The 25,779-nt window shown below is 36.6% G+C and overlaps 1 protein-coding gene across 11 annotated transcripts in view; it reads left to right on the top strand.

The window, feature by feature from the left end:
- BTRC (beta-transducin repeat containing E3 ubiquitin protein ligase) overlaps positions 1–25,779 on the top strand; it is a 197,867-nt gene that overhangs the window by 112,312 nt on the left and 59,776 nt on the right. For 7 of the 11 annotated variants that reach the window (XM_007187315.2, XM_007187319.2, XM_057531302.1 and 4 more), the window contains 2 exons: positions 980–1,057; positions 18,096–18,185. In XM_007187315.2, the coding sequence (XP_007187377.1) occupies positions 980–1,057; positions 18,096–18,185 (168 nt within the window). The remainder of the gene's footprint in view (positions 1–979; positions 1,058–18,095; positions 18,186–25,779) is intronic. The other 4 variants (XM_057531305.1, XM_057531303.1, XM_057531304.1 and 1 more) reach the window with 1 other exon arrangement.

Genomic DNA, 25,779 nt, shown 5'->3' with positions numbered 1-25,779 from the left:
CCTGTTATTTTCTGTTTTTTGTTTTTGATAGTAGCCTACCTAATGAATGTGAAGTACCTTGTAGTTCTGCTGTTCATTTCTGAAATGATTAGTGATGTTGGACATCCTTTCATGTGCTTGGTGGTCATTTGTATATCTTCTTGGATAAATGTCTACTCAAGTCCTTTGCCCATTTTTTAATCAGGTTTTTCTGTTTTTTTGTTGGCTGAGTTTTTACAACTTCTCTCTGTATTCTGGATGTTAATCCTTTATCAATAAATGATTTGCAAAATTTTTTCCCATTTTGTGGGTTGGCTCTTACTCTGTTGATATTTAGAACTCTGAACTCGCTTCCAGTTGAATTGTTGTTATTTCCCTCTTTTTAAGTATTTAAAAATCTCACTGACGTTTTAGGGCCTTCTAGCTGCTGTTTGAAGTGATAATGGCAAGAGTGGACTCTAATTGTAAACTACTGATAAATTTTATTGCTTTGAGCTAACTAAGCACTATGCTGTTTTTAATAAAGAAAAGAAAATCAAATCAGAGAAAAGATGAAGAGAAATAACTAATTGTTTTTAGGATCCAGACATGAGAACTTGGGCCAATCAAACATTTACTATGGTTTAAAACTAATTATTTAAAAGAGAAGGCAATAATCCTGGTTTAAGTTGTTATCAGCTAAGTATAGACTGGAGGTTTCTTGTGTCCAGTGCCAAAGAATAATAAACTAGACTTATAATGAATATGATCTGCTAGGCAGTGCTTAAATATAGATGAAATACTTTTCCACCTAGATCCCTACATATATTTATTTATATACATGGGCATATGTTTTCCTTTACATAAGTGTATGTCTGTATGTATATAAATCTTCAAATGAACAAATGCATAAATATACACGGTATTCTAGCTTACAGAATTAAAAATGTAATTCAGTTTACTCCCACAGAATAAGACTGAAGATAATGAGAACTGAATTAAAGCTTACTTTCTTTCACAGAATTCCTCAGAGAGAGAAGACTGTAATAATGGCGAACCCCCTAGGAAGATAATACCAGAGAAGAATTCACTTAGACAGGTATGAAATTCAGTCTTACTTAAAAAGCTACCAACAACAAAATAAAAGACAGGAAACCCTCAATTTGCCATTTGTTAAGTACTGGAGCTTAAATTAAGAGTACTCTGAAGTTGGTCTGGCTCTAGCCATCAATTTCAGTCAGTTACATTGTTTTCCCAATCATTTAAAAATTATCCTAGCTATAGGAGTACAGGGCAGTCAGTTGTTTATGTGTAGTGAAAACAAAATCAAAGAAAAGGTTTCTTGTTTAGGAAAAATAACTTGAAGTGCATCTTAAGTGCAGGTAGTAGAATAGTTCTCTTTAAACCTTACTTTTCTATTAAGATTCTTCATACATTAAAAAATAATAATCAAAAGGGATCTACCTATGATGAAGTTAGCTCCTTTTAGTCTAAGCAATATTTGTTTGCTTTTTCTAGAAGTAAAGGCCATTATTAATGACAACTTTAAAATAATTTTTACTCACCACAGTGCCCCCACTCCTCAAAGTTTTTCTTTGAAAGTTCAATTCCATGGTGCTCTTTTTAAAAATTAAAATGTTCAAAAACGTTTGGTCAAAAAATTGGCTCTTCTCACTGCCTGTAGCAACCTCTAACATCTTCCGTCTCTCACTGGCAACAAAAACAAGTTCTTACGGTATTGCCAGCAGTAGTAAAAATAATTTTATTTTACTTGCATTTATGGCATTATTCTAAGAAAAAGGAGAAGAGATTAAATATTTGTTGAGCACCTACCGTGAACCTGATACTTATTTTACTTCACTCTCACAATAACCCTGTAAAGTTGCTAGGTACGATTTCCATTTTATAGATGAAGAAAATGGAGGCTGAGAGAGATTCGATGACTTGTTTATTTAGCAAGTCAGTGATTTGAAACCCAGATCTCAGTGTTGCCAAAGCATTTCTACTTCTGCCTTCTAACTCTATAGGTTGTAGACAGTGTTAATTTAGGGGAAAAGTAGTTGAAATTGTGACACACTCATTTATTTACTATATGTTAAAACATTTTTGGATGGGCAAAATTTTGTTTATAAAAATAATTGTGTGGTAAGTAGAATTGAATCAGTTCAGGGAGCTTTGTTAAATAGCCAAAAGATCAGGGATTGATATTGTTCAGTTAGAGTTTTAACTATTTGGAGATAAACACCTGACCTATGAATCTAAATATATAGGACAGAACTGAATAAGATAAATTTGGAGGTGGAAACACTCTGCCCACTATACAGAAACAACTGTCAGAAAACAATGACATGACAAAAAGTTTTGGCAACTTTATTTAAGCTAACAAACGAATTTTCACTCTGCAAAGTTATAAATTAATTTTAATAGGCTGATCCAGATGGTCCATTTGGAAAATGGATAGGCTGATCTGTTGAAAATTAAACTAAATTTATCTCTCTCATACTTCAAACTGAAGCAAGAGAGAGAATCGTGCCTATTAAGTCCAGCACGTACAGATGGACCAGCAGGTCACACATGGGACTAATCTGATTCATTTTAAAAATAAATGCATACATTATTGAATCATTTTATACTTGCAAGATCTGTTGTGTGCAGTATTTAAAATAATGTTTTTTTCATTGCTTTTTTAGCAGGTTCTCTTTACCCCCTCTGCTTTAATATAACAACCATTTTTGGGTTTGTTTTTGTTTGTCCTCCTAGTGCTCCAAACTGATTTTTCTAATATCTGTCATTCAGTGTTGAGATCCAAGCTCTGGAGATTAATTAGGTCATGAGGCTTTTCCCCCTCCTTTCTTTGTAAAGGGTTTTATCTCCATTCTCTTTGTGAAGAGCATGAACTCAATGTTCTTGGAAAGAGAAATGGCCTTTAGAAATGGGGAAGTAGGAGATCCTCCTGGGGCACTTGGAGTCTTTTAGCTTCTGGGTGTTTTAACAGCCCCATGAATGCAGATTTGTAAATTTATTGCAGTGCCATCTGTTTTTTTGCTCGAACCAGATTACTGTTGGCTTGTGTCTGTCTATTGTGGTGGTCACTCCCTAGGAGCTTGCCCTCTCAGTCTTAGGGATGAGTGATGAATAGCAGGGGTCAATAGAAGCGGGTCACAGGGCAGCTGTCCAGGATTGCCCTGAACTTGATTACGCCACCGCCAAGTTTTTTAATGTAGGATGTAGTATATAAGCTGTTTAAACTCCCTCTTTTCGCTAATGCATATGACAATAATGAAGTGCCATTTGCTCCCCACACCCCACCTTTAGTCAAGTTATTATAGATAAAAAGATGTCAAAGCTGCCTTTTACCTAGTGTTGATGTAAGTAGGATTTGCATCATGTGGGCCAGTCCCTTGAGATTCTTTTGCAGACTATTTCTAATGGGGTTTCAGGAACTCTTTCACCACTGATTTTAAAATGCTAAGTTATGTTCTAATAAATTTAGTGTTGTTTTAAACTAATTTTAGAGTTTACATATATTATTCTAAAGTATAGTTTTACCATTGTTGATAGGATATGACCACTGCCTGTTAACTTGGAGTTATTTAACTACTGGAGGAGCTGAAAGAAGTATAATCATTACAGTTCTTACAGACGTTAAAAGGGTAAAAGGGAATATGACAAATAACTTTAAGGCAAAAATTTGGCTTCTTCAATGATACGGACGAATTCCTTGAAAAACACAACTTACTGAAACCAAAACAAAGTGAAACAAAATTTGAATAGCCGTATGTCTGTTTAAAAAATTGAATTATCAAAAGGCCCATAGGGTTTCCTGGTGAACTCTATCAAACATTTAAGGAATAAATAACACCAAAATAGAAAATAGAGAAGGAAAGAACACTCCCTGACTTGTATTATGAGGTTACCATAACCATTATTCCGAAACTTGACAAAGACCTTAGCAGAAAAAGAAACTATTGAAGGAGAAAGTCACGAGACGTTACTCCCTGTGTCACCAAGTCATTTTGTATACCTGCTTTTCCATTTCATTTCCAACATCAGAAGGCAGTAGAGTTCGGGGCGGGGGAAAGAAATGCAATGTATTCTTTTAATTTTCTAAGTTTTTGAATAATCTTCTGACATCTTGGCATTAAGTGTAAACTTTTATTTAAAGGACGTACAAAGTAGCTACAATTTTCTTCTTACTTTTATTCCTAGAATGTGAAGCCAAGAAAACCATAGCAAATGTGTTCGTATCTTTTAATTCATATCTGCAAACAAGGGCAAAGGCCTGGGAGCATACATGAAAGTACTCATTACTTTTTGAAAACATAACCTTACAACACACAACTCCTTCTTTGCTTCACATTGGTGCTAATAGGATCTGTCACCCCTGCCTTTCTCTGTAATTGAGTAAATTGTGACCTCTGTCTAATCCTTCTCCCATCCCCCATTCCCTTTGTGTATGTGTCCACTTACCATCCTGAGAACGTGGGTAGTGATAAATAAAGCATTGAGTAGTGCTCTCTCAACTCTTTGAAAGCAGCATGATGCCAGCCCTCTAGTTATATTTCTTTAAGTGTTTACGTTTTTCTGTATTCTTTCTCTTGTGTAGCTGGAACCCTGGGGATGCAAAGCCATGAGAGAGGCCAAGAAGCTAACAAAGTAGCTGTCTCCCTTGTTAGCTTGTTCCTTTATTCTTTAAAAACAAGATAAAAACCATCTGGCTCAGGGCATTACATTTTCCTCCCCCATACACCTCTATAGATGGAGACTTCACCTGCAGTGAGGGTTTACATTGATTAGGGAGGGAGCAGTAATTCAAGCTTCCATCCTCTTCAAGGATACTTTGCAGTCTTTAAAGGTGCTGACCCACTGAGTTAAACTGTCAAGGGAGGATAAAAAAGTATCTTCATCCCAGGAGGTAACAGCTGCTAGGTTTTCAACACCTTGCATGCTGCTGGAAGAATGTCACAATTGTCAGCTGAAAGAAAAATGACTCTGTTGTCATCTTCTGTTAATGACTGGGCCTTATAAAAGGAACTACATAAGCCTTTTAGAAGGAATAAGTAGCTGTTTTCCTTTCCTACCACCTTCCCCCACCTCTCCCCCAAATGCCTATGTCGTTCTAAACATTACCTTGGAGAAGATGCACAAAAAACAGCGGTGAAGAACTTAAAGTTAAAACAACCCAGTGTAAGCATGGAGGTCTGATTGGCATAGCTCCTTTATACAGTTGGCTGAGTAGGAGGAACAAGCACATCACTGACACAGAAAATGACATTATCGTGTGTATTAACCAAACAACAACAACAACAAAAAGTCATTCATAAGCCAGTGAACTGAGAGAAAACATACTGTATTTCTGCTCTTTGGAGGACAATTTGTTTTCAAGCAGCATCCAGATGGGTAAATACCACGACATTTCTTTTTTCAAGAGATCCACTTCTTTTCTTCCTTTAAAAAAAAAAAGGGAGAGAAACTCACTGAATTTTACTTCCTTTGATAGCTCTGTAATGTTTGTATATAATGGCATTCCCTTCTTTCTGATTTGATTGATGAGGGGGAAAGGTTTAATGAAGTCCCTGATATCAGGCAGACAGGTTTTTTTCCTATTTGTTTTTGGTTAGTCATTTTAATTGTATTGAGTAATTAGAAGGTACACACAGCCAAGGGAGCTTTGTTCTGATAATTGCTCAAGAAAATCCATTCCCTATCTGCCTTTGCTTTGTGTTAAGACATTTCTCCCCCTAGTGGCAATAGTAAGCACTTTGTCTTGGCAGTAGGCAAGGTGTAATTGCAATATGACAAACTATGCTTCAGGGACTATCTTGTAAATACTTTAGTTTGGGGTTTGGCATTATTTCATTATATATGTGTGTTTTTTCCCCCCTAAGAAACTTCCTACCTCTTTTTTTTTTTTCCTGAAGTGCTTTGGGCTTTGGATGGAAAAAAATTGCCTGAAATGTTTATTAAAAAAAAAAAAAACAACCATAGTACATCCTGGGTAATGTTTTGCAGCTTGACTTAATTTTAGTCATCTGTTTTAGTTACCTATTTATAAAAATGCTTTTGCATTTGTAGACATTATTTAATACTTTGGAAGAAGCACCTCATTTGAAATAAATAAATAAACTTTACTTATTTTTAAATAGTCCATATAAAAGACCTTAAAGGTAATTAATGTAGGTCCCTTAAGTAAGACAAAAATGATCTTTCCAAGTCTGATGAAGTGATTTGTTTATTTAACTTCCCACTTTGGCTGAATCCTTCAGAGTCTAATAACTTTTTTTAAAAAAATGGTTTTTGCAATTTGTGTCTGGCTACAAGAACCCTTCTTCAAAAGCAAGCAATTTAATAACCAGCTTTCTTAAAATTACTTTGAGGAAGGAAGACTGTATAGGGGGTTGGTGTTTTGTTTTATTTTTATTTCAGTGTAATCATTCTTCGATAAATTGTGTAATTGCTGATTTAGTAGAAAAAATATTATTGAACTCCTGGGTTGTAATGACCATAAAAAGTGTATTTTCGTATAGAGACTTGAGATATTGTGAATAAATTATAAAGGAAACAGCTTATATGTTGGTTGAAGTCCATATGGGCCCAATTTATTTTGTGTTCAGTGCTTAATCTGGATGTACCATTAGAAAGGTGGGAGGGGCTATTGTATCCAGTTGTGTGAATCCTTAAAAAATCTGCCCTAAGAGCAACATGGAATGAGATCAGATACAACTTTGCATCTATTGAATGCGATTTGGTAGCATCATTGAGGCATTTTTAAAGCCCAGTTCCACCTTCCCTAGATGTCATTTTTTAGTTTGCTTTTTCTATCCCACATTCTTGCTGGGGACTTGATATTTTTATTTTATATATATATATATATATATATATATATATATATATATATATGTAATCTGAAGGTCCCTGTGTACCCCTCCCCACCCCCTAATTGCTAGCCATTTTCATTATAACTGTATCTTGTTTTGCTATAGGGCTGCTGAACAGATTTCTTAAGCAGCTTTTTGCAAGGTTAAAAGAATGCAGCCCGGTAACAAGTTTGTGTCATTTTAAATATATACCTTCTAGTAAATAAGGAGAAGTCTGGCAATCAATCCCTTTTAGTGTGTTATATGTTTCACCTGACAACTAAACCTTCTATTGATTAGCCATTACTTTGTTAGATAATCCTATGTCATTGAATCCATTGTAAAAAATTAAACTCTTTAAAATGTTTTACCCTAGCAGCAGTGTGAAAATTGAAAACTTGTTCAGAATTACAGCCTGCTTTCACAAAGAAGGTAGTTTTCAGCAAGGCATCTTACTGGTTTATGCTTACGTGCTTTATATGCAATATAAAAACATATTAAAGTACTCTAATGCAAAACTCTCTGTCTCTGGTTTAGCAATGAAGCTACCTTTTCAGATGTTGCATGGGTACAGAACCTATCTTGCCTGTGGCTCTTATACTCACTAGTTTATTTAGCTGGAAGGAGTCTTATAATAGTAAAATACTGAATGTAAAATATTTGATTCTTTAGAAAGCCTTTTTATTCCAGAGTGGTCTAAGGACTGTGATCAGTTTTGGTTTACTAATCTAGGTGACTTCCTTTGGGGAAAAAGAAGATCATATACCCATTTTACAGATGGAATGTCTAGAAAATAAAAACCTATATATAGCCTTACTCTAGAAACTCCTGCAGGTTCCCTAATGTTCCCCTGAGTGTGTTATACTCATTTCTGAGGGGGAAAGGAATTTTGGAGGAAAAATTAGTTTTCTACCTGCCATGACTATTTTATTCAGAAAAATAAAATAACATTTTTATTAATTAACTGGACAGAGCTCTAATACTTTATCCCCTAAATATTAACTGCAGACTTTTATATTTTCATTGAAATAAAGTTTTCATATAGTGAATTATATAGATATTAATTGCATAAGTCAATAAATTTTTGATAAGTCTTTCCAATTGTGTAACCACCACCCCAATCAAGCTATAGGACATTTTCATTACCCAAGAAAGTTCCCTTGTTCTCCTTCCCAGTTTCCCCACCCACAATGAATCAAACATTTATCAGCTTCCTGTCATAGATTAGTTTCGCCTTTCTTGAATTTTATGTAATAGAATCATCCATGTTGGGAGTCTCACTATCACTCAGCATAATGCTTATGAGATTCATCTATACTTCTGTGTTTATCAGTGGTTTATTCTCTTTTATTGTACAGTAAATTCCATTGAATAAATATACTACAGTTTGTTTTCCATTCTTTTGATGGACACTTGAGCTATTTCTGTTTTTATAAATGAAGTTGCTATGAATGCTCTTTAAGCTTTTTTTTTTTTTAAACTTTTTGGGTTTATTTATTTAATTTATTTATTTACTTATGGCTGTGTTGGGTCTTCGTTTCTGTGCAAGGTCTTTCTCCAGTTGTGGCAAGTGGGGGCCACTCTTCATCGCGGTGCGCGGGCCTCTCACTATCGCAGCCTCTCTTGTTGCGGAGCACAGGCTCCAGACGCGCAGGCTCAGTAGTTGTGGCTCACGGGCCCAGTTGCTCCGCGGCATGTGGGATCCTCCCAGACCAGGGCTCGAACCCGTGTCCCCTGCATCGGCAGGCAGATTTCTCAACCACTGCACCACCAGGGAAGCCCTCTTTAAGCTTTTTTGGTGAGCATGTGTTAAATACTTTTTCATGTGCTTTTTGACTATTCACATATTTTCTTTTGCGAAGTATCTGGTTTTTTGCCATTAAAAAAGTTGCATTGTCTGCCTTATTAATGAGTTCTAGATAGTCCTCTGTCAGATATGTGTTCTGAATATTTTCTCACAGTCTGTATCTTGCCTGTTTATTCATGGTGTGTTTTGATGAGAAGTTTCTAATTTTTGAATGAAGTCCAGTCAATCAACCCTTACCCCATGATTATGAAGATATTCTAGGTTTTGTTCTATTGATAGAAGCTTTATAAGTTTTAGCTTTTACCTTGAAGTCTGATCCATTTCAAATTAATTCGTAAGTGTACTGTGAAGTAGAGTTTGGGGCTCATTCTTTTCCCCATACTTCTTTTTGACTAAAAAATTTTAAGATAGTTTATTTATTTTTTCCTGCAGTTTATTGTTAACATTTTATTGTGCTTATTTTCTGATTGGGTGACTAGTATTTGTTTGCTCATTTATTATTTATATTTTTTATTGAAGTATAGTTGATGTATCATATGTTACAGGTGTACAGTATAGTGATTCACAGTTTCTAAAGGTTATACTACATTTATAGTTATTATAAAATATTGGCTATATTCTCTGTGTTGTACAATCACCATACTTTTTTATTCAGTTGTTTTGGAACCATCATTGAAAAGGCTTTCCTTTCCTCCATTGAATTACATGGGTGCCTTTGTCAAAAATCAGTTGGCTGTACAAGTGTAGTCTATTTCTGAACCTCCTGGAAAAGAGGCTGCTTGCTGCTGTATGCAGAGTAAAGGGTAACAGTGGCTGAGGCACTGACCAACTCCTACTTCATGTCCCTGCATGACACAGAAGATGAGCTCAAAGTCCTCTATTTTTTTTAGAGTTGTCTATCCTTGCACCAAATATTACACTGTCTTGATTGTTGTAATTTTAATAATTCTTGAAATCAGGTAATGTGAGTCCTCCACATTTTAATTTTTAATATTGTTTTGGCTATTCTAGGTCCTTTACACTTCTATGTAAATTTTAGAATCAAGTTAGAATTTCTATTAGAAAGAAGTCTGTGGGGTGTTGATTTGGATTTTTTTGAAGCTATATATTCATTTGAGTAGAATTAACCTCTCAATAATATTGAGTCTTCCAGTGTGCAGACAGGGTCTGTATCTCTGTTTGTCTTTTTAAATTTTTCTAAGCAATGTTTTTTAGTTTTCAGTGTACATTTCTTGCACATAGTTTGTTAGATTTATTCCTAAGTACTTAATGTTTGTCAATGCTATTGTAAACTTTTCTCATTCTCTGTTTGTTGCTAGATTATATAAATGCAATTGGTTTTTGACTGTTGACCTTGTTTCCTATCATTTGTGAATAAAGAGAATTTTATTTTTTCTTTTCCAACCTATTTGCCTTTTGTTTCTTTTTCTTGCTTTATTTGAATGGCTAAGGCCTCCCTATAATGTTAAATAAATGTGGTAAGAGGACATCTTTGCCTTGTTCCCAGTTGAGAGAGAGTATTACGTCTTTTGCCACTAAGTATGATGTTAGTTGAAATTTTTTAGATGACCTTTATGGGATTGAAGAAGTTCCCTTTTATTCCTAGCTTGCTGAGATCTTTTTTTTTTAAATCATGAATGGGTGTTTAATTTTGTCAAATTCACCTCCCCATTCTATTAATATGGAGAATTACATTAATTGACTTTATTAAGAAATTTTGTGTCTGTGTTCATGAGGGATATTGGTCTGTAGTTTTTTTTCAAACGTCTTTGTCATGTTTTGGTGTCAAGGTTATGCTGGCCTTATAAAATGAGTTGGGAAGTCTTTCCTTCCTCCTCCATTTCCTAAAAGTGTTTGTATATGATCCTGATGTTCTTCTTCCTTAATATTTAATAGAATTCACCAGTGAAACCGTCTGGGCCAGAAGTTTTCTTTGTGGGAAGATTTCTTTTTAAATTTATGTGGTGTGGTTTTTAATAATTTCAGCTTCTTTAATAGATATAGAGCCGTCTAGATTTTCTATTTCTTATTGTGTCAGTTTTGGTAATTTGTGTCTTTCAAGAAATGTGTCCTATTTTATTCAACAGATTGTGAACTATTAATATATTTTATTTTATTTTAATACTCTTACATTTTGGGCCAATGAGAGCCCATTTAGGCTGGCATCTATTTCTCCTCTGATGTATGTCCAACATTCCCTGAGTGTTTCCAGGTTCATCTTGTATTTACCCTGTCCAATCCTGGAATCAACCATTTCTCCAGGGAACTGTGGTTCCTTTTAGTGAAGAATGGTATTTAGAAGCCAAGATTTAAGCATTAACTTTTATTTTACATCTATATTACATGTTTTGAAAACCATGAGTTCACACTGATACCTCCAGTTCCAATACAGTGACACAGAGTTTGTTTTAGATTTCTCCCTCTTCATATTTGTAATTCTCTTTTCTAATGGTAAGAAACCTGGTTTGAGTTTTTTCCTTTTAGCACTTAAAAAAATCATGTTCCCCAGGGAATTCCGTGGTGGTGCAGTGGTTAGGACTTGGCGCTTTCACTGCCAAGGGCCCAGTTCAGTCCCTGGTCGGAGAACTAAGATCCCGCAAGCATCGAGGTGCAGCCAAAAAAAAAAAAAAAAAAAAATAGTGTTCCCTTGTCTTCTAACCTTCATTGTTTATGGTGAAAAATCTGCCATTATTTATATTGTTACTCCCATGTGTGCAGCATCCCTTTTTTCTTTGGCTGCATTTAAAGTTTTGTCTTTGTTATTGGTTTTCAGCAGTTTTGACTGCGTTGGGCCTAGGTCTTGTTTTCTGATTTGGGGTTTTTTTGTATTAATCTTCTGGGGTTTGCTTATCTTAGATCAGTAAGCCAATGGTTTTTACCAAATTTTAGAAATATTTGGTCACTATTTTTATAACTTTTTGTGCCCCATTCTTGCCTCTCTTCTGGGTCTCCAATTACACAATGTTAGAGCATTGAAAATTGTCCCACAGGTGGCTGAGACTCTGTTCTTTTTTTCTTTTACTCTTTCTGTTCTTCAGATTATTTCAGTTGAATCTGTCTCTGAAGTTCATTGGTCTTTTCTTCTGCCATCTCCAACCTGCTTTTAAGTCCATCCAGTAAATTTTTAATTTCTAGAATTTGTTTGGTTCATTTTAGTTTTTTATTTTAAGGTTGAAAATTTCCATCTGTTTACTCATTGTGATTGTATCTTTCTTTAAGTTGTTGAACATATTTGTTATAGCTTCTATAGAGCCTTTATGTACTGATTCCCATAACTAGATCATCTCGGGGTCATTTTCTATTGATTTCTTTTTCTCTTTACTATGGGTCCCATTCATTTTCTTCTTCTCATGTCTAGTGTTTTTGATTGTATAGTGGACATTATAAACAGTACATTGTGGAGACTCTGGTTTCTTTTATCTTCCTCTGATTATCTTACTGGCTGATCACTGTGACTTCATACAGTCTTGGTTTATGTTTGTTAGGGCAGGTGTGTTTTGGTTTTGACCTTAGTCCTGAGGCACATCCCTTAGTCCTGAAGACTTACTCTTTAGTCTAAATGCAGGGTCTTTCTAAGTTTTCAATGGAAAGTTTGAGATGCTTATTAAGCCCCTCTGATTTAGTAGGAATCAAATTCAAAACCTTGTCTCCCCTCATGGGCAGCAGCTGGAGTCTCTGCTCAGATCTTGCAGTCTTCTAGCTTTTACTTTCCATTGGAATATTTGGAGTCTCCCATTTATGTAAGTAGTTTGAGGGTTAGCCATGGATTTGAGGGAAATTTATATGCATGTTTTGATGCTTCATCCCTGCCCTGTCTCTTTCTATTTTCTATTTTTCTTCTCAATTTCTAGCCACTATGGCTGCCCTGAACTCCATCTTCTGACATCTCAAGCTGATAGGCTGTGGCTTTCTAACTGAATTTTAGTCACCCTGCACCAAATAGCCTAGTGAGTACCCTCAGGGAAAAAGCACGTAAACATGGATCTTACCCAGTGTGAGTCTCCTTTTTCACAGTCAGTCCACACCTCCCCCCAATTTCTGCCTACTTTTGGTCAACCTCTAGTGCCTTTGTTATTTTAAAATATTTTTTCCATGGTTTATAATTGTTATCTGAAAAGGGGTTAATCTAATACAAACATCTCTGCCATTACTGGGACCAGAACTCTTTGACTTAAAGTTTTATTTTATGTAATATATATCAATTGCTTCATAAATGTCTTAAAAACACATTAAGTTCCATTTTTTAAAAATTGTGTTGTCAGATGACATAAATCACAACAAGCTCCTTTTTGACCCACCTCCTGGAGAAATGGAAATAAAAACAAAAATAAATAAATGGGACCTAATGAAACTTAAAAGCTTTTGCACAGCAAAGGAAACCATAAACAAGACGAAAAGACAGCCCTCAGAATGGAAGAAAATATTTGCAAATGAAGCAACTGACAGAGGATTAATCTCCAAAATTTACAAGCAGCTCATGCAGCTCAGTATCAAAAAAACAAACAACCCAATCCAAAAATGGGCGGAAGACCTAAATAGACATTTCTCCAAAGAAGATATACAGATTGCCAACAAACACATGAAAGGATGCTCAACATCACTAATCATTAGAGAAATGCAAATCAAAACTACAATGAGGTATCACCTCACACCAGTCAGAATGGCCATCATCAAAAAATCTACACACAATAGGGCTTCCCTGGTGGCGTAGTGGTTGAGAATCTGCCTGCCAATGCAGGGGACACGGGTTCGAGCCCTGGTCTGGGAAGATCCCACATGCCGCGGAGCAACTGGGCCTGTGAGCCACAATTGCTGAGCCTGCGCGTCTGGAGCCTGTGCTCCGCAACAAGAGAGGCCGCGATAGTGAGAGGCCCGCGCACCGCGATGAAGAGTGGCCCCCGCTTGCTGCAACTAGAGAAAGCTCTCGCACAGAAACGAAGATCCAACACAGCCATAAATAAATAAATAAAATTAAAAAAAAAATCTACACACAATAAATGCTGGAGAGGGTGTGGAGAAAAGGGAACCCTCTTGCGCTGTTGGTGGGAATGTAAATTGATACAGCCACGATGGAGAACAGTATGGAGGTTCCTTAAAAAACTAAAAATAGAACTGCCATATGACCCAGCAATCCCAGTACTGGGCATATACCCTAAGAACTCCATAATTTAAAAAGAGTCATGCACCTCAGTGTTCATTGCAGCACTATTTACAATAGCCAGGACATGGAAGCAACCTAAGTGTCCATCGACAGATGAATAAAGAAGATGTGGCACATATATACAGTGGAATATTACTCAGTCATAAAAAAAATGAAATTTAGTTATTTGTAGTGAGGTGGATGGACCTAGAGTCTGTCATACAGAGTGAAATAAGTCAGAAAGAGAAAAACAAATACTGTATGCTAACACATATATATGGAATCTAAAAAAAAAAAAAAAAGTTCTGAAGAACCTGGGGTCAGGACAGGAATAAGATGCAGACGTAGAGAATGGACTTGAGGACACAGAGAGGGGGAAGGGTAAGCTGGAACGAAGTGAGAGAGTGGCATGGACATATATATACTACCAAATGTAAAATAGATAGCTAGTGGGAAGCAGCTACATAGCACAGGGAGATCAGCTCGGTGCTTTGTGACCACCTAGAGGGGTGGGATAGGGAGGGTGGGAGGGAGACGCAAGGGGGAGGAGATATGGGGATATATGTATATGTATAGCTGATTCACTTTGCTATAAAACAGAAACTAACACACCATTGTAAAGCAATTATACCCCAGTAAAGATGTTTAAAAAAAAAATTGTGTTGTCGGGACTTCCCTGGTGGTCCCGTGGTAGAGAATCTGCCTTCCAATGCAGGGGATGCGGGTTTGAATCCTGGTCCAGGAGCTAAGATCCCACATGCCGCGGGGCAACTAAGCCCGCACGCCACCACTACTGAGCTTGCGCGCCTCAGCTAGAGCCCGTGTGCCGCAAACTACAGAGCCCACGCACTCTGGAACCCGTGTGCCACAACTACAGGGCCCACTTGCCCTGGAGCCTGCGTGCCACAGCTAGAGAAGAAATAAAACCCACACGCCACAACTAGAGAGAAGCCCACACGCCACAGTGAAGAGCCCGCATGCCACAACAAAAGATCCCACATGCCTCAACGAAGATCCTGTGTGCCACGACTAAGACTCAACACAGCCAAAAATAAATTAAATAAATAAATCTTTTTTTTAAAAAAAATTGTGTTGTCTGTACATGAATAGTGTTTGTGGTATTAGCAGTTGCAAAAGAAATACTGAACCTGAGTCCAGAATGTATTAGTACATGTCCCAATAGCGCCTGTACACTAATGTCAAATGATCGTTTATTCTTTTAAAATATGTGTTTGAAATAATTTCAACTTAAACAATATAAGAATAAAACAAATGGATAAATTTTTAAAAGTTTAACTTGTTTAAATGGAAAACCAAATTTATAATGTTATTTTTCCCTATTTTCTTAAATTTTATTCTTGTCTATTTACTCTTTTCCAAAGAATGATAATTGACCAAAAATGAATTATTTAAAATATCTATGCATCCATTGCTAATATAAGTAAATACATAAATGAATAAGTAAACAAACAGGGGAAGAACTCATAGCGCTACCTTAAGAAGAATTCCAATTAATAGATGTAGATGGAAAGAGAAATTTAAAAGTCACCATTAGAACAGCACAGTAAAAATTACAACAGGCAAGATCTGCCAGTATGCTACAATTAGCAGGCAAAAGTTGAAGCAGAAGCAAAATATTTGCGTAGTCTTCAAGTATTTCCCACAATATATTTAGTAATTTCTAAAGGAAAAATAATAAGCTTATAATAGAGAATCTTGGCAGACACAACCTTAGGCAAGTGGTCAAGGTTAATATCACCAGAAACACTCAGCAACATACCTCTTGACTTGATGCATTGAGAAGGGCATATCACCTCTGTTGTATCCTTCCCAATAATGTATAACCTCAATCTGATCATGAGAAAACATGAGACAAACCCAAACAAAGGGACATTCTGTAGATTAATCAGTACTCTTCAGAAGTGTCAGAATCATGAAAGACAAGCAAAGACTGAGGAATTGTCACAGGTTAGAGGAAACTAAGGATACAGAGCAACTAAATGCAATGTGGGATCTTGGATTAGATCCCGAACAGAAAAAGGATGTTAGTGGAAAAACTGGTGAAACTCAAATAAGTTCTTAACTTTATATTGTACCAAGGTTAATTCCTTAGTTTTGACAAATGTTCTGTGGTTGTGTAAGACATCAACATAAAGGGAAGCTGGGGGATTTCCCTGGTGGTCCAGTGGTTAAGAGTCCAGCTTCCAATGCAAGGGACGCGGGTTCGATCCCTGGTGGGGGAACTAAGATCCCACATGCTGCAGGGCAACTAAGCCCACGCGCTGCAACTATTGAGCAAGCCCACACGCTGCAACTAGAGAGCCCACGTGCTGCAACTACAGAGCCCGTGTGCCACAACTAGAGAGAAGCCCGTGCACCACAACTAGAGAGGAGCCTGTGCACCACAACGAAAGATCCTGTGTGCCACAGCTAAGACCCGATGCAGACAAAAATAATAAATAAATAAATATTTCAAAAAACATAAAGGAAAGCTGGGGAAGGGTATACAGGAACTCATCTATTTTTGCAACTATTCTGTAAATCTAGAATTTTAACAAATTGATTCTTTCCTATTATTGGTTATAAGAGATCACCCACGTCTTAAGATTTTTCTCTTTAATTTCAACACACATATTTATATCAATAGTTCTCAAAGAGTGTTCTTAGACCAGCAGCATTAACATCAGCAGGGGACTTGTTAAAAATGCAGATTCTCAGAAGCTCTGGGGATGGGACCCAGCGATCTGTGTTTTAACAAGCCCAGATGATTCTGACATGCACTATTGTTTGAGAGCTGTGACGTGTACTATCAGTAAAAACTTGAGACTAAAAGGAAACATTTTAATTAATACATTGGCAAGTTTGATTACAATAAAGTATACCAGTGTTTTTTTTTAAATTGTGGTAAAATACATGTAACATAACATTTACCATCTTAACTATTCTTAAACATACAGTTCGTGATATTAAATACATTCACATTGTTGTGTAATAGTCACCACCATTCATCCGCATAACTTTTGTTTTTTAATTTTAAAATTTTATTTTCGGCTGCATTGGATCTTTGTTGCTGCGCGCGGGCTTTTCTCTAGTTGTGGCAAACCGGGGCTACTCTTTGTTGTGGTGCGTGGGCTTCTCATTGCAGTGGCTTCTCTTGTTGCCAAGCACAGGCTCTAGGCATGTGGGCTTCAGTAGTTGTGGCTCACGGGCTCTAGAGCGCAGGCTCAGTAGTTGTGGTGCACTGGCTTAGTTGCTCCACGGCATGTGGGATCTTCCCGGACCAGGGCTCGAACCCATGTCCCCTACATTGGCAGGCGGATTCTTAACCACTGCGCCATCAGGGAAGTCCTATCCACATAACTCTTAACGTCCTGTAAAACTGAAACTCTGTACTCATTAAACAGTAACTCCCTATTCCCCGCTTCTCCCAGCCCCTAGCAGCCACCATTCTATTTTCTGTTTTGACTATCTAAGTGGAATCATACAGTGTTTGTCTTTTTGTGACTGGCTTATTTCACATAGCATATGGTCCTTAGGTTTCATCCATGTTGCAGTATATGGCAGAACTTCTTTCCTTTTTAAGGCTGAATACCATTCTACTGTATGTATATACCACATTTTGCTTATCCATTCATCCGTCAGTGGACACTTGGGTTGCTTCCACATTTTAGCTATTGTGGATAATGCTGCTATGAACATGGATGTATAAGTATCTCATCAAGACTCTGTTTTCAGTTCTTTTGGGTATATACCCAGAATTGGAATTGCTGGATCATATGGTAATTCTATTTTTAATTTTTTTGAGGAACCGCCACTATACTGTTTTCCACATTTTACATTCCCACTAACAGTGCACAAGGGTTCAAATTTCTCCACATTTTCACCAACACTTGTTTTCTGGTTTTGTTTTGTTTTTTTAATAGTAACCATCCTAATGGGTGTAAGGTGGTATCTTATGGTAGTTTTGATTTGCATTCCTCTCATGATTGGTCATGTTGAGCATCTTTTCATGTGCTTTTTAGCCATTTGCATATCTTCTTGGATAATCTCTGTTCAAGTCCTTTGCCCATTTTTGAATAACTGACACCCCTACCTTTCGTATATACAGTAAAGTCACTGCTGCTCACATACTTCTTCATGGGCACATCAGTGGCACTTTTGGGCTCTCACTTTCTTTACTTCCCCCTGTCTACCTTGTCCTGCAGCTCCCGTAAATCTGGTATTTACACATAGGATCTATTTGTGTGTTGATTTTGAGAAATAAGGCAGAATTTGAAAACTACACGACAGTATTTCAGTATTTAAACCTATTTCCAAAAAATTCTCTTTACAGACCTACAACAGCTGTGCCAGACTCTGCTTAAATCAAGAGACAGTATGTCTAGCAAGCACTGCTATGAAGACTGAAAATTGTGTGGCCAAAGTAAGTAATATTACACATCAATATATATTATACCACATCATAATAATGGTTTATCTATAGACATCTTTACTCAGTATTGCTATTAAAGACTATTATAGGATTTTAAAATATTTATTTATTTTATTTTAATTTATTTGGCTGCGCTGGGTCTTAGTTGCGGCGTGTGGGATCTTTTAGTTGCGGCATGTGGGATCTTTAGTTGCGGCATACAAGCTTTTTATCTTTAGCTGGGCATGCAGAATCTAGTCCCCTAACCAGGGATTGAACCCAGGGCCCCTGCATTGGGAGCACAGAGTCTTAACGGCTGGACCACCAGGGAAGTCCCTATTATAGGATTTTTAAAAAGAATGTAGGAGGCATCATTTTATCCAAAGCAGATTGCAAGTTGGAGTTTCTATCTCTTCAGTTGCAGCAGAATTTTTTGATTATGTGTTCTGGTCACACTTTAGCCTAATTCACATTTGTTGCTTGACACTAGTTATGGATTATTACAGATAAGATCTGTGTGGGACTTCCCTGGCTGTCCAGTGGTTAAGACTCCTTGCTTCCACTGCAGGGGACACAGGTTCGATCCCTGGTTGGGGAACTAAAGATCCCGTGTGGCGCGACCAAAAAAAAAAGATTTGTATAAAAAAATATACAGTTATTCTCATAAGTTTGTTGGTGGTTTTAAAATGTAATAAGTATAGAGTACACCATTGTAGGATTGTGAAATATGCTATAGAAAATCCAATTATTATATCACTATTATTATTTATTGAGCAGCTATTGATAAAAATACCGCTTTTGGTGATCCTGATCTGACTGGACAAGTATGTTTAATCATGCATATGGAGCTTCTTGTTTCTTATGTATAAATGTGTGCCATATCTGTAGCCTAAATACAAAAATAATCTTATGTATTAGAGATCTTACAATCTAATAATTGTATCAACTATGCCTCAAGTTTTCCATCTCTAATTACTCAGGAACTTTGACCAAAATTTAGATTTCAGCCATTTAAATTATTCCAGGAGTAAGTAAAAGTACAGTACGGGCTCTGTTTCTAGACTTCTACTCTGCATATCTGCAAAATTACTGCCTTTTATAACTATTTAGGGATTTGTCACTTTTACAACATTCCCAACTTTAACTAGTTTAATCTATTGTGTTATACACTCAGGGTCTCTGTTACTGTTATTATTAGAGCCAGGCCTGGTATCATGTGTCTCCATTCTTTGCTACAAAAATCAAGGAACAGCAATATTTTTAATTTTGTTTTATTTCTTAAAACAGGAAGTAGTTTCAGTTGATAAAGGACATACTTTATCAACTGAAAACATATCATACAAAACAGAACCATTGGAAATGATCCATATAAGAAATGTCGCAATTTATTAAAAGTTATAGTGAAAAAAGGTAGAGTTAATCAGTTCAATTCTTAAATTAGAATGTCTTAATAATTTTCTGCAAAATATGAATATTATAAATTAACGTGTATTTATTTTTCAGTCATATAGTCACAACTAGCCAAGTGCTGATTGACCCTATTTTTTATCTAGCATTGGTACATTGAGGAGACCAATAATTTGGGCCTTTGAAAATAATCTTTTTCCTTTTTGGCCATGCTGTTCTCAGTTTCATCACAAGTGGGTGACTTCTGGCTAAACAAGGTAAAATCTTAGCATGAGCACCGATCCAAGGACAGGGTGATGATTTTAATGAGTTACATTGAGAGCTGGCCAAGTGAGCATCTGTTCCTTTTGTTTTCTCAATACTTTGTCAGCCAGGATCTCTAAGCTACATAGCTATGTTGGTGTATGTCTGTATGATGGTGTTTTTTTTCCTCTCCTACCTTCTACTTTAGCGGTGCATGGTTAGAAATCTTGTGGCATCTGGCACAATGGCATACTATGCTCTTGAGTGAGGAAATAAATTTGCTCATTGCTGCTGTTTCCATTGCTCTCAAATGGTGACCCTCTCATCCCATTCTTGCTTATTTTAGCATTATTCTGCCACCTATATCCTTTCATCATCTCCTTAAACACCCTAATTTAATAATGATTTCTATCACTTCCTAATTTAGGAACCCACCTAACTTTCTGATTCCTTTTATTGGCCCATCTTCATCTTCTGGTTCATTGCTTCAGATTTGAGCCAAATAATCAGTTGGTCAATGGCAAATAAAAACATGTAGCTGAAAATTCTCTTTCTTGCAACAGTCTCCAGTGAAGTGCCAATAACATGGGAATAGGAAGAGTTTTCCCTTTTTTATTTACATGTGTTATGTGTATCTCATGATTCTGTGCTGCTTCTACTGGCCTCATTTATTGCTTGCCCTTTGAAAAGTAATGACTTGCCATTATTTTCCTAGGTCTGTAAGCTTGTCCCTATTTCATGCTCTTCACCTTTAGCCCTTAACTAGATAGTTTCACCTGCTATACTTGATATGGCTGCATTGGTTTTTAACTTGGTACAAGTATGTGTCGTTGATTCAGATTGTGCTCCAAAGTGGCCTTGAATGTCCATTTTCATGGAGAGCAGCTATAATATGGTGAAATCAACCATTTTGGTCCTCTAGTTCAAAACAACTAATTCTGATAGGTGTGACTTTGGTTTGGGTGGAGATGGTAATTAAAGTCTAAGACCTTATTATTGAATACTGTTTATATAAGACATTAATACCAGTTAGTCCCTTTAAAAACAGCAATCCTGTTATGTTTGGACCCCCTATACTATATTGTATGTGACTTCTTTGCCAGAGATATCTTAAAATAAATGTTTTATAATAGGTGTATGAAAAGAGACCCTTAGTCCTCTTTAGAATACAAGAAGACAAAGTTGTAAGGCAAACTGCAGCCACCCTCGGTTAATAATCTTCTGAATCTCTGACTTGAAGAATGAGTCTTAAGAAAATATTTTAAAATAAAAATGGAGGAAGGGTCATTTTATAGTATAACTTAATCCAAGTAATATTTGGAGGCATTGAGATGTTTTTTATTTCTTCCAAAGCCTTCCTTCTTACTAATTATAGCCCTGTAGTTCATGAGGTTTGTGTTTGGAACATGATAAGCTCTGTATTTATTGTAGCTTTAAATGGACAGTCATTATTGACTGCCAACTTAATCTTTAAAATCAATAATCATGTTGTACCTAATTGTCAACCTTCATGATATTTTTTAATTGGTAAAGAAAGCTTACTGGAAAAATAAAGAGCATTAACTTTTGTTATATTTTTATTGACTTTAAGTATTATTGAAAATTTTTGTTTTCAGGCTTTTCCCTAATTTACCCTTACACATACACATACACATACAGTTAAAACTGAGTTGTTTTTGAACACATCTGCCTGGATTCCTGCCTAGGTCGGAGAAGTTCTGCCTCTTTATATTTAGAAAATAAACCCCTTCCATAGTCCTCTGTAGATGTGTTCTGTATTGTATTTGTTGTTGTTTGTTGTTATTGTTTTTTACTTTAGACTAATAATCTTTTTGCAACTGAGACAGAAAAATGTGATGTTCCTTTCCACTCACTCCAGATTTTGATAGAAGACTTGTTTTATTTATTTCCAAAATTATATCCGCAGGAAACAAGCTGTTTAAATTCAGATTATGCTGAAGCAAAATGGTCCTGGTATGAGAAGCAACGTGCTGTTTTACGAGCACAGAGTCCCTTTTCTCATAACTGATTGATAGTAAATATTTTCCTGAAGAATTATTGCCAACCATGAACAGTGCAACTGTTTCACTTTTTTCCTGTGCTACTTGCTGTACCAGCCATTGTCGGTAATTAAGATCTACAATTCACAATGCAGACGTTTGCACTTCCTCTGGGTCTGTGCTATTTATAAAGCATTTCAGCTGTTCAGAGTTTCTTTTGAGTTTTAAACTACGTGTTAACAGACTTCTTTAATACTCTGTTCCACAAGTAGCATGTCAGATGGTCCATTCTGCGCACAAGCTTCTCTGTTGGGTCTAAAGAGTAGCTTTGTGGAGAATATATTAAGATTTAACCATATCATTGAGGCTGATGTGGTTGGAAAAACTGAAGTATAATGTTTTATACGTTAGGCTTATTGCTGTATTAAGGAGGCAGGAATTAAGTTCAGAAGTAATGTTTTTTCTTCCATCTTTAAATATTTATATGAATTTAATGAATGTTAATGGGGGTTACAGAGAGGTTCTGAGAAATACTAGTACAGTGACTTTTCCAAGCTCACTTTGAAGTAATAATAGAATCAAGAATCCTCATTATAGACAACAGTTTGTGTGTTTGTCAGATTAAGGATATGAGAATACATAACCTTCTAGATGTGCATGATATTTAAGAATACAAACATGGGGCACCAAAATGGATCAGCAGATTGACTGCACATTTGTTGTGTAATCAGCTTCAGGAACCCTAAGTAGCATATGCCACTGGAGGGGAAAGTGTAAACAGGAATCCTGGTCTGTATTAAAATTGGTAAAATTCAAAGTCATTTTCAACCATTTCAGCAAAGTTAATTAAAAAAAAAAGTTAGGACCCCAGTGAGAATCTTCATGAATTATAGTCTAGATTCACAGTAAATACTTGCACAGTCTCCTTGCTACCTGCGCTCATTGTTAAACGTACAAGAAAAAGAAACAAGAAACCGAAAGCTGTTATCAAAATATGTTAAACTTTTGCCCTGAATGGGGATCAGACTGACTGTTTTTAAGTCTGAAGTCAGAGGCATTGATTCTGCACATTGGCCACCAGCATCATCCAGCAGAGCAGATCTGTGGAGAAAGGCAGGACACAGGTTCAGTGCTGATTTCTTGATGGCTCCTTGAATAGAGCTTATAACAAAGCCTTTCCAAGGCAGTTTTATTTGCCAAAACCTAAAACTTTCTGTAGTTCTTTTGAACTACAGTGTTTCTGTAAACTTTTTCCCTTCAGTGAACTCTTTATGAGCCTATTTTTAGATAGCAGCAGTGGTTCAACTTTTGGGAACCACTGATATATCTGACTGAGGCGCTTCAAGATGCTAGAACCTATTCACATTTCTATCTAGCCAGGGAGCTAATAAGATTGAGTTTGTCTTTGTGGGTTGATCTAGATTAGCATGAGATGAGCCCAGTCCTTGTCTCCCTCAGTGGAAAAGGAAAGGTTGGGAGAGAGTGGGATGAAGGAAGAAAGTTTTTCATCAAGAACTGACTGCAGTATTGCCTGCTGATGCATGTCGGATCACCCGCACCAAGAGATCACATGGCTTCTCCAAAAGTCAAACGATCAATTCGCCTCGTTTTGGCTCTGTACTTAATGCACAAACAGTGCGATCTGCGGGGCTGTAATTGCATTGTTAGGGCCAAGGAACAAGCCTGTGCCTTTTCAGCAGACAGCTGGCAGGGAGAGAGGCATGTTGTTAGGAAAGAGAGAGGCAAGGCAAATAAAATTACTGCTAACGCTCAGAGATCGGCAGGAGTCCTACTTGCCTAATCTTACCGGTGGGAGCAAGCGGCTGTTGTAATCCAATTATAGCAGCATAAGCAATTTGTTAGACACTCCGCATAATGTAACAATTTCCCAATAAACTCTGACTTGTAATAACGTCGGCAAGAGTCCGCATAAATCTGCCCGAATGGTGGGGGCTGGAGCGTTCGGCTGGGAGCTTGTAATTGGCGCCATCAGCACGTTTTACGGAGTGCAGTATGGTGCAGTCTTTAGTGCAGGAATTTTAAGGAGAAAAGCGTGGCACACGTTTCTTAGAAAAAGAAAAGTGGCCATTAAAGGGGGAGCAGCAAGAAGGGCATACTCTTGCCTTCACATTACCTAGGAATCTTAGTATAGAAAGAAAACAGGAGGAAGCCATGTTTCCTTCTAATACTAAAAAGGGGAATGGGGGTAGAATGTGTGGATTAAATTCCTTTATTTAAAAGGCATCAGTTTCCATTATTTATACCCTCCTTCTCCGGCCCCCCAAAATGCTGTTTAGGCAGCATTTAGCTAACATTTTTACAAAATGTTCTCAGCTAGGCAAGCCTAGAAATGCCAAATTAACATATATTTTCTTCTAGAGTTTAGCATTTTCTTTACAACAGGAAAATATATTTTCTTTGTGCCCAGGACAAATCTTTTAAAGATATTATCTCATTGACTATCAAACCTTTGGGTAGAATTTTGTCTTCTGCTTTAAGAAACCATCTCTTACTGAAGGGTTTAAAACCCAGATTGTTGTTTGCTTAGCTGGCTTTATTATGCTTCTTATTTTCCAATTCTGAAACATATTGTGAATTTCTGTGATACTAGGATTAGTAATCTTGTTGATCACTTACATTGTATAAGAATACGGTTTTTATTATTTAAACCTATACCTATATAATCCATTTATAGAAACCATTTTGATTCCTAAGTCATAAAATTACTGTTTTAGAAAAATATTTGTTGTTGTGTTGTGCAAAGTAGAACCTCCACTATTTATTGATTGATTAGCATTTGTAGTCACAGAATAGAGTTTCTTATTATACAAGGTATGGGAGGTGAAGAGTGCTCACATATTCGAGTTAATAGACAGATTTTCATGCTACTATGTGTGTATTAAATGTTATCTACTTTCTTATGCCAACCCAACTCTTCATTGTTGTTAATTTGTGTCAAAACCAAGCTTATAAAATAAGGACAGGATTCTTCAAAATACCATGTTGCTGTGGGTATTATTACAATAAATATTTACTTTCAGTATAAACATTTCCTTCTACTGAAGCAAATGCTGCCTTGTTTGACTGGAGCTATATCAATAAACTGCAGTGCCTCTAATAAAGCCACTCAGTGTCTGGGTTTAACTAATGGCTGATTTTCATGGCTTTGACAGTGAGCTGTGTGCGTTATTTTCTCCTGATATTGTAAAAATAATGAGAGCAAATTAGAACAATCAGTTTACACAGATAGCTCCTGATTGGAGGCGATAGGCAATATGGTAGCAGGTAATCCATCTTCGGGCTCCTGTCACATTAACTTCAGCAGTGTGAAAAGATCAGGTGGGGTAAGCAGGGATCCTGCCCAATCGGAACGCTGAAATTAATGAAAAGAGCATTGTTCTGTGATCAACCTTTTAATTAGCAAGACTGGAAATGTTGGGAGTGATGAAGGCAACACCACAGCTGCACAATGCCAGGCACAGTTCCTTAAAAAAGAATGAAAAAGAAAAATCTTTGGGTTTTACATCATACTTTTGTTGCTGTACACCGGCATTGTGTTTGCACTCTAGAGCTGGTTTACAGACTTTAAGAAATACTGCCTATACACTTGAAACTAATACAGTGTTATATGCCAATTTTACTTCAATTGAAAGAAAGAAATACCACCTACTTTCCAAAGTATTGTCACAAATATGGTTGATGTATTAATGATCTGTAGACGGTAATTCTATCAGGGGTCATTTAGAACTTTACAGTTTCCTTGGCATTGCACTCTGGGTTTTAACCTTTGATTTTTTAAAAATCAGGTAACCAGAGAAATTAAAATTTTAAAAGGTCTGCCTTCTCAGCCTCATACCACCCCACCCCTCCAATATAGAGTTTTCCTTGCAAGTAGCATGCGAGTTTTCTGGTTTGGAGGACTTCTGTCACTTTGAATTATTTAAAAGAGGACCCTA

This window comes from Balaenoptera acutorostrata, chromosome 16, assembly GCF_949987535.1.
Source record: "Balaenoptera acutorostrata chromosome 16, mBalAcu1.1, whole genome shotgun sequence".
In the NCBI taxonomy this organism is placed as follows: Eukaryota; Metazoa; Chordata; class Mammalia; order Artiodactyla; family Balaenopteridae; genus Balaenoptera; species Balaenoptera acutorostrata.
This window is presented reverse-complemented; position numbering and strand designations above follow the sequence as displayed.